The sequence below is a fragment of the Arachis ipaensis genome, chromosome B02 (genome assembly GCF_000816755.2).
Source record: "Arachis ipaensis cultivar K30076 chromosome B02, Araip1.1, whole genome shotgun sequence".
NCBI lineage: Eukaryota > Viridiplantae > Streptophyta > Magnoliopsida > Fabales > Fabaceae > Arachis > Arachis ipaensis.
In genome coordinates this window covers 85621770-85631883 of record NC_029786.2, presented here as the reverse complement: position 1 = coordinate 85631883, position 10114 = coordinate 85621770, and the positions used below count along the sequence as shown (strand labels likewise).

General features: G+C 33.4%; 1 protein-coding gene across 1 annotated transcript; it reads left to right on the top strand.

Annotated features, from left to right (window-relative positions):
* LOC107625580 (RHOMBOID-like protein 1) lies at nucleotides 2004-6768 on the top strand. The gene is made up of 6 exons (XM_016328255.2): nucleotides 2004-2528; nucleotides 2936-3099; nucleotides 3656-3819; nucleotides 3928-4187; nucleotides 5600-5726; nucleotides 6375-6768. Exons 1-6 carry the CDS (start codon nucleotides 2191-2193, stop codon nucleotides 6495-6497), a joined length of 1176 nt encoding a protein of 391 aa, XP_016183741.1. The 5' UTR covers nucleotides 2004-2190; the 3' UTR covers nucleotides 6498-6768.

Genomic DNA, 10114 nt, shown 5'->3' with positions numbered 1-10114 from the left:
AAATAAAAAATATTTATAACAAAATTGAACTACAAAAAAATATACTTTACTAAAATATAAATAAGAGTAAACTCTCATTTTTACCATAAAAGTTTTGTGTACTAACAAATATACCCACGAAACAATAAAATTAAAGTTGTACCCAAAAAAGATGGGTTTCATACAACAAAACTATCTTAACCCTAAAAAACTATTTAAAAATTTCAAATTACCCTTATTAGCTTAACCTAACTTATCCTAACCTAACCCACCAGTGCCAATGATGGATCGAAGAAGTTTGCCGTCGTGCCATGCCGGCAAAAGCCCATGGTCAGGCGTTGCGCAAATCACTCCAGATCGATAACTCCGCCAAAGGCAACAACAACATCTGTTGTATGTTCGCGTTCAATTCGATGCTGCCTCTGTAGCACACCAATTTAGCATTAAGGAATATGTTCTTGTCGGCATTCTTGCTGAAGGAAAAAGCAGTTTCTATTTCTGTGTCTGGATCTGAATCACTTCCCCTCGGGTTGTTGAGGATTGCGGTGGCCGTGTCAAGAACATCGTTCTTCGCGTTGCGAGCGAGGGGAGAGGAGACGATGTAGATTTGGAACTGAAAAAAGAACAATGATGTGTGGATGCATAGGAACAAGCTCAAAATTGCAATTTCTTGGCATGGTATGATATCACGTAATAGGATTCACAGCGCAATTAAAGTTGGATTCGTGCTAGAAATTGGCCTTTTCACGTTCTTGTAAAACTAAATTATTGGGAGGATAATAGTAGTAGAGAAGGAGGCAACAACGGTGATAATTGTGGTGATATTAGTACCGACAATTGTAATAGATGTGGATAAAAGTTGAAAAAGAAAAATTTTAGTGACGATTTTAAAAATTATGATGGGTTAGGTTAAGTTAACAAGAGTAGTTTAAGATTTTTGAATAATTTTTTAGAATTTAGATAATTTTATCATACAAAATCCATTAATAGATACAACTTTAATTTTATTATTTTGTGAGTAAATTTATAAGCGTACACAATTTGTATGGAAAAAAAGAGTAAATACCCAATCCGGTCCTTGTCCATTTTTACGAAGGACAAAGCGATCCCTGTCCAAAAAAAAGTGACACTTCGACCCTCAACTTTTTTATTTTGGGACAATACGGTTCTTCTGTTAAAAAATTCATTAAATAATAATAAAAATTAGTTTTGTGGGATTTTATTTGTATTTTGTGGGAGTTTTAAACCTCCACAAACTATTAATAACTTTATTTTAAAAAAATTCATTTATCAATGGTGGTTAAGTGAAGAAAAATTATTGATAAAAATGATGCCACAAAAAAAATTAATGGGAGTGCTAGGGGAACAATGAAAATTTTGAACAACATGAACAACCACCAATCAAATAAAAATACATTACATCCTAATTTAATGCTACTAATCAAATTTACTCATTTAACCCTATTAATTCACATTGTTTACACATTGTTCAAAAACATTGTTGGTTACCTATACTTTTCCAAAAATTAATTATAGTACAATACCTTTTAAAGGAAAAAAAATAACATCGAATAAAAAATGAAAGAAGAAAACTTTAATGTTGATAATATTAGTATTGGTGATGATAACGGTAGAGGAGATAATGATGATGATAAAGTATGGTTATACAATAGAAATAATAGAGGTATGAGTGATAATAATGAGGATGAAAAAGATAATGGTAGTAGTGGTAATAATTGGTTATATTATTAAAAAGATTTTTGTGGAAAAATTCCCACAAAATATAAATAAAACTCTTACAAAACTAATTTTATTATTATTTAATGAATTTTTTATTAAAAAAATCGTATTGTCCCAAAATAAAAAGATTGAGAGTCGAAGTGTCTTTTTTTTAGATAGGAATCGCTTTGTCGTGAAAATAGAAAATAACCTAATTGGGTCTTTACTCTGGAAAAAAATAATAGTTTACTTCTAAAAATAATAAGACCATTGTTTCCCGAATTCTATAAATATTCTTTCTCAAACAAGTGTCCCACTCGCACAAGCAAAGTTGGTGAGCTAAACCCGAAATCCTTTGTCTCTTCATCTTCAAGTTCTTCTTCTTCTTCTTCTTCTTACACAAAACACAATCTCCATTCAAATTCAATTCTCACACTAAAAAATCTCTGGCTGAAACACCACCAACTAACACTTTCTCTTTGCATTTGACTCATGGCTGAAGTGCCACCTTCACCACAAGAAGTCCACATAAGGGTCAACTCTAAGAGAACCAGCGGCAACAGCAACAACAATACGGTGCACCCAGTGGAGGTAGCACCACCAGCACCAGCACCAGCACCAGCTGGATCATTCATTGAGGTGAAGCATTACAAGAAGTGGTTCCCATGGTTGATACCTTTGTTCGTTGTTGCAAACACCGTTGTGTTCGTTATCACCATGTATGTCAATAACTGCCCCAAGAATTCTGCTTCTTGCATTGCCACCTTCTTGGGCCGCTTCTCCTTTCAGCCTTTCAAAGAGAATCCCCTCTTGGGACCTTCATCATTGACGTGCGTTTTTCTTCTTCTTTTTTTTTTTTTTTTTTTTTTTTTTTATTTTTTTTTGTCTTCATTTCCCCCCTTTGTTGGCATGAAATTTAGGTTATGTTTGATTGGGATAATGATAGGGTTGAGTGGAAATTTACATGGATGAGAGAATCTAAACTGATGAAAATTTTTGTGGATGAGATTCATGTGTAATTTTATATATCAAACTCTTTTATGAAAATTTTCACTGCTTATGAAAATTTTATATATCAAACTTAATTTATGCAATCAAACTGTTTAAATTGCAATCTGCAATGGCAATTGTTGCTGTAATATTGCTGTTATGGTTTTCTTTTGTTATTTTCTCTTAAATAAATTGGGGATTATTGTTGCTGTGGTTGAGGAATTGGTGCTTGTTTATGATTTCTTAGGCTTCAGAAGATGGGGGCTCTTGATGTGGATAGAGTGGTTCATAGACACCAGGGTTGGCGCCTCATCACTTGTATGTGGCTTCATGGTGGTGTTTTCCATCTGTTGGCAAACATGTTGGGTATTCTAATCATTGGCATTCGGCTTGAGCAGGAATTTGGATTCGGTATGTTTAACATATTCAAAATTACTAAGACCTTGGATTTATTTGTTTGTTTCTCCGTTTTCTGTACCTTGCAATCATCAGGTTTTAAGACAAAAAACGTGGAGAGCCTTAATTGTTATAGAATAGATGTCTGAGTGATAAAAGTGAAAGATGTTTTTTTCTGATGAGTTTTGCCTTCTCTTATTCTGATACTCTAGGTTTGTACTTCTTCCATGGTTTTGAGTAGAGAAGTATATAGATAAGGCAAAAGACAGTACTAAGATTAGTTTTCAAAAGTTGTCAACAAATACAGCTTAAGACCAGCCTTAAGAGTAAGACTTCACATGATGGTCTCTGGGGCCTGGACTTAAAGTCACAAATTATAAGTATTAACATTCAAATATCTGATTTGAGGAATAATGTGAATACAGTACTGTTTCTCATCTGATAAATTGATCAAAATGGTACAAAATGCAGTTCCTTCGATTTCGGGTGTCCTCCAGGAACTTTGATTTCCTGATTTGATTTTTTATTATTTGTGCTATCTCTAAATTGTTGACCAATTCCTGTGTTACAGTGCTTGTTGGGTTGCTATTTGTCATTTCTGGATTCGGGGGGAGCTTGCTTTCTGCACTTTTCATTCAGTCAAACATCTCTGTTGGCGCTTCCGGTGCACTTTTTGGTTTGCTAGGAGGCATGCTTTCAGAACTCATTACTAACTGGTCTATATATGATAATAAGGTGCTTATTGAATGTATCAAATTTGAACTATGAGTATCTTAATCAAGGGGATAGATTTGTGCTCTTTAAAGCAAAATATTGACAATCATGGCATCCTGTCGTGTGCAGCTAGCAGCACTCTTCACCCTTGTTGTCATCATTGTCGTCAACCTAGCAGTGGGGATTCTCCCACATGTGGACAATTTTGCCCATATTGGCGGCTTTCTCACCGGATTTCTTCTCGGATTTGTGTTTTTGATACGCCCACAGTTCGGGTGGGTTAACCAAAGATATGCTCCGATACAATATTCTCCAGGACGAACTAAGCCTAAATTCAAGAAGTATCAATGCATATTATGGGTCCTTTCACTGGTCATCATAATTGCTGGGTAAGCATCTGAAGTGTAACCTTTTTCTTAGATCAAGTTGCTCTAGCATAAGTATCTGAAAAGGAAATAGTTGAACAATATTTACCATATTTATATAGATAATGAGACCAGGGCTCAATTCAATTATCTGGGTTGGTTCATTTTTGTGAATGGTTTTGTTTTGGTTTCTATTGCACTAAAAGGAAATTAGGAAAAGACATTCATCATGGAGAATTGATGAACCTAGTTATTTTCTGTAGGCAGAATATAAACAAGGATACAAAACCTTTCTAAATCTTAAATTCCGTTTATAGTTTATTGGATATTAAAACTTTTATGATCTTACATTCTTCATTGCTTAGTAAACAGTTTTACAATTATTTATTTCTTACCAAAGTTTCTTTTCCGGCTATTAATAAGATATTTGTCTACATGTGTTAAAGAATAGCTAAATTGATTTAGTGTTGAATAAGAACAGCTACTGTGACTATTTGAGCTTCAGAGGGTCGAAGAGGACCCAATTTGATTGAGAGCGGCTTAAACATAATGGTTAACTTGGAAAGTTTTTCCTATTATTATCTATAAATGCTAGGTCATTGATTTCCAGCTAGAAAACTGTATAAGGAAGTCAGCAAAACAGATAGTACCTTAAGGAGCATTAAAAATGATAGTTTGTCCTTTCTTTTCATCTTCCGAAGCTTATTACATAGTTGGATATTGGTTAAAATTTTTAAAACCATGGTTTGAGATCAAAGCTACTGTATAGGGGCTTTTGTCCGAACCATCATTTAGAGGATTCCAACCCGGAAACAAAACATGCTATCAGGTCCTTGTTAATCTCAGTTATGAAAATTATGTTGTAAAGTAATGCTTTCAGGAAGGTTTAGGAAGTATTTTAGTTGAGTCCCCCAACAAAATCTTGTTAGAAAAGGAGCAAACTTATGTACTAGTTGTTACTAGCTGTATTGTGTATAAAGGATGCATTGCTCATTTAGTTAATCAAGAGCGATCAAATCATTTAGTTGCTTAAATAATAATACTATACAAGAATTCAAAACTGAAGCTAACCATGGCAGAAATCCTCAGGTATTAGTGCTGTTCTCTGTTTGGTGCCTCTGCGACAATCGTTAATAATTGATTTTTAGTTACATCTCCTGAACCTATTCTTAAGTTGAACGAGGACTAACCAGGGAGAATCATAGCCAGGATCTGCTAAAAGAATTTTCTATTCTAACAAAACAAAGCAATCTAATGTTAGTACTAAACTTAAATCCATCCTTTACTAAAATATGCATGTATATGTGAAACCCGGTGTTTGTCACTACATTGCAACTTCTGTCTAGGCACTCATCTTAAATGCATCCATGCTTTTCTTTTCACCCAGTTCTCTAGTTCTGAATTTAATTCTGTTTATATTAAATTGTCTGTGATAGACTTTCTGTTGGCCTGGTTGCACTTCTTCATGGTGTTGATGCAAATGATCACTGCTCCTGGTGCCATTATCTGTCTTGTGTCCCAACTTCAAAATGGAGCTGCAACACAAAGGCCGCATCTTGTTCGGTAATGAACTTTACTCAAAACTCAAAGGCATAATATCTCAATGACATTTATTATAAGACCTATTGACTTTATTCTTTTTCTTCCTTTTTTTTTTTTTAAAAAAAAATCAATATAAAAATACTCACTGTTTTATGAGTTGTTAATGCATCTTTAACTCCCTTTCATGTAAATAGATGAGTATATGAATAAAAATTGATTGAAGTGAATTGATGCAAAGTTAGGGATGACATCAGTTATTTACAAGTGCGTGATACATATAATTACTAAATAATGAGTTAAGGTCAAAAGGATGATCTAATGATGATAGACTAGTTAACTAACAATGACTAACTTCATTTATTTGAATAATATCAGTAAAAACATAACGGTTTTTCACTTCCTGATTTGACATTGAAAAGCTTTCAAAACTTTTCAAAGAATTGAGGCAATCTTAAACAACTTTATTGTATTATGAATTCTAAAGAATTCGTAGAACCATATGATCATTATCCATTACCTAGACAAATATTTTCATTACAAAGTACCTCTTATGATCAAAGATGGCTCTGCTCTTGATTTTAACCATTTAATATGTCATGATGCTGCTGTGATTATGTGTTTTGTGGTTTTGTCTTGGATATTGATGTTGTTGTAAAACCAAAATTGCAGACAACCCAGCTCGGCAACCAGCTGAACGTAACATGCTCAAGCAACGGTAAGTCCGGCGTATACTACATGCAAAATCCAACAGATTCCAAGATCCAACAATTGTGTACTCAGCTTTGTAGTTAGAGGTTTTGAGAAGAAATGGCTGATGGTAGGAGAAATATTCTTTTCTTCAGATTAGTGTTTCGGTTCTCATGAGATAACAATACTATTCACTCATCTTTTTGCCTTTCTTGATTTGTTTCTCTCTTTTTGTGTACATAATACTTGTTGATTTGCATTCTTTGCCCCACCTATTGTATTCTCAGGATCATTTGTATTATATATTGAATGGAAAAGAAAAAAGGGATCCAAACTGTTTGATGTAGATCCAATATATTGTTTTTTGGTTCCTTTATTATGTGATGTTGACTGCTGAGTTCTAATGATTTTGAACTTCTAATAATCTCTTTGCACACCTGCATTTTCTAATACTTCTTTACCTTTGATGTCATTAGCTTGTTTATAAAAAAATGGTTTACTCTTAATTCAAAAGGTAATTAATATAGATAATTTAAATTTGGAACCTTACTATTGTCAAAGATGGTGTTAAGCTTAGTTATCATGCTTGTGTTATGTTTAATGTCTCTAATGCTCATCTACCTACTTATTACTCATTATGCTCTTATAGCCTCCATTAGGGATCTCCTCTTAAGATAATGGTTGGACCTTTTCCAACTTATTAAGGTATTTAGAGAAGCTAATGGTTGTGTTGATTAGATTCACCAAGAGTGAACATGGCTTGCCGTTAGGGTTGTCCTTGTATGATATAGTCAATCCAAAAAGCTAATAGATGTTGAGTCTTGAAGATGAAATTTTGATGAGAGAATGGTTGCAGAGAAGAAATTGGAGCTTAACACCTAATGAAAACATGAAAAGGTATCGTCAAATAGTGCTGTTTGTACTAGTAATGAAATATGGTTGAAGATCTTGAATTCAAACAGAATGACATCCGTTGAGGTGTGTGTGTCTCTTAAGACAATAGAGATTGATGGATATCAGTGTCTAAGAGAATGAGGGGTTGAATTTTGAATTCTTTTTACTTTGCTTGATTAATCTTGGAGTTGGATGGAACTTCTAGATTTTGGAGTGCTGCTTCATGTGAAGATAGGATATTATTTTATTTTGTCTCTTGTCAAAGGAGTCGTCAAAACAGAATTATGTGTAGGATGTATTACTGTGAAGTTTAGCCGGATAGAATAATCATGAGATAATTTTGTTTTGTCTCCTAAAGTGCAGAACTAGAAACAGGGAAGAGAAAGAAAAGTGACACAGAAATATATCATAGTTCATCTACTCAGTGCAATGTAGCCTATATCCAGTCTCCATTACAACAATGACGAAATTTCACTATATTTGAACAAGATTACAAATTCTAATTTTTCTTAGGATTCTACCTAATCCTATCTGGAACAAATCCAGTTTCTAACTCAAACCAGATTTTACTAGGAACTTACCCTAGTTTTCAACAGTAAAGTGTCCACCCAACTTATAAGGGAATTTCTTCAGGATCATGACAACAAAATAGAAAAACTTACAAAAAATTTCTGAAATAAACATAAAGTTTTTTCTCCAAATCTAACTCTCTTACATTTTTCCACTCAATTGTTTTTTCTTACATACCTCACTGTTATACTTTTTACCATTGAAAAAAAAAAGACTAGACTGAGAAAAAGAGATATTCAATAAGAATCATGAAGGAGAAGAATGAATAGTTCAGTATGCTATGGGAACCCAAACGTTGTGCTCTCATTCCTTATTCCAATCCTTGGTCATTCATCCCTTTAATAGAAGAGTTAAACTTCTAAAGTTTGAAACTTGCTTCAGCACTTGTTTAACTTCTTCTCCCAAAAATTAGAAACAGCATTGGCTTCACAAAGGAGAGATAGAGTAGAAGCATTGACTTAACCATACATGCATCCATACTTTCTATCTTCTCTTTTAACCTTTTTCAAATTGCTTCTTCAATCTGAACCCTTCATTCTTGCTTTATTCCCAAGTTTAATTCTTGAGCGTTGATTCATAGCAGATTGTCACCATCTTCAATATTTTTAATTTTCACTTCTGTGTATGCAAGGAGAAGATTTTTTCACCAAGTTTCAATGAAGTGCAAATGTGGAAACTCCTTTTTGTAATTTGCTCTACGCATGTGATCTTGCCTTTAGTCCTAGCTTCTTTGACTTTCTTTTCTTGCTTGAATTTGGTAACTCCTTTTTATTCTTTAATTTCGTCCTAACTCTTCTCTTTTTCTTTCTTTTCTTTTGAGAAATCACATGGGGTTGGACAAAGAGAAGAGAGATTGGTTTCGGTGGTGAGGTGAATTGGTTAAGAAGCAAACGGAATTGAATTACTTAGTTAGCAACTAATTTAAGGAATTGGACATGAACCACCGATTTGGGCTTAGTTATGGATATAAGCTCACTTCATCAATTTGAGACTTGAAATATTTTTTTTATATTTGAAAAAAAATTGTTGTTGTGATTAACAAATATTTTCTTGATCTTATGTGTAAGTGGGCCAGATGTAATTTAGGCTTGTTTTCTTGTTTCTTGGGCCAATTTTAATTAAATTAATTTCTTGCATACTAAACAAAATAAGTAAGCACATAATTGATTTTTAATTCAATACATCATCTATAGAATATTGTTAGTTCTTTAAATTCAGCAGTGATAGAGACAAAAACTTTTTTGTATCTCTGTTTTATATTTAGTTATAGTGGACAGCACTTAAAAATTGTTTCAGGTATAACCAGGACAATGAAAAAGAACAAAAACATGTTGGTCCAAAAGAATTTATTAAGTTTGTATTTTTATTGATGGCAAATATCTTGCATTAAAAGTATTTTGCCAGTAACTAACAGTCTAAGAGGGGGTTTAAAAAGTGATTAATGAACTAAAATGTGAGCTCTTAAAGTCTTAATGGAGAGAATCATCCCGTCATCTGGAGAGTAAAGCCAGAACTATAGGTTCTGCTCATTTAGGGAAGATTTTTCCCTTAAGCCCACTTACCATTGTTTTATCCTAACTTTAGTATTTTATTCTTTAGAAGAGATTCTATCACAGTATCATTCACACTTACGTTGAGACAGAAATTAAAATAACTCTCTGCATTATGTTTAGTGTAAAGTATATAAAACTGAGTTATATTTCATGATCCTGTTTAGTTTAAAATAAAAATAAAAATTAAAATATTTAAAATTACTAAAATATCTCTACTATAAAACCCTAACCCCCAGGTAATGAGTCTAATCAACCTCCTTTCTACCTTCTCCTGTGCAACCTCCGTCCAACTGCCACCGGTAGCACAACCAGACCCTACTAAAATAGCCAACCATTATCCCCCTACTCCCCCTGATCCTTTCTTCTTTTTCTATTGCTCTGTTCTCTCTCGCGTGCGCTCTCTGATCATGCGCTTTTCGTTCGCGCCGTGATGTGCTCTCTCTTCAGTTTCACGTGGTGCTTGCCACCATCCCGCCTCTGTTCGGGCTGTGCTGCCGTCTTCAGGTCCTCCGTGTCGCCTCTGTTTTCTACTATTTTCATCCAATTTTTAAAGCAAAACCATTGCTTTATTTACAGAATTTGTTGGTCAATTCATTTTTTAATAATGAAATACTGGAAAATAATTTTTGTAGATTACCTTGGCTTTTAAATTTAAATCATTAATATAAAATATAGTAAATAAAAATTAAGTTTTACTTAATAAAT

Excerpts from the sequence above, each read along its gene's own strand:
- LOC107625580 (XM_016328255.2), top strand. The coding sequence starts at position 2,191 with ATGGCTGAAGTGCCACCTTCACCACAAGAAGTCCACATAAGGGTCAAC. Across the intron at positions 2,529-2,935 it reads TTGGGACCTTCATCATTGAC|GCTTCAGAAGATGGGGGCTC; the intron begins GTGCGTTTTTCT and ends ATGATTTCTTAG. Across the intron at positions 5,727-6,374 it reads CAAAGGCCGCATCTTGTTCG|ACAACCCAGCTCGGCAACCA; the intron begins GTAATGAACTTT and ends CCAAAATTGCAG.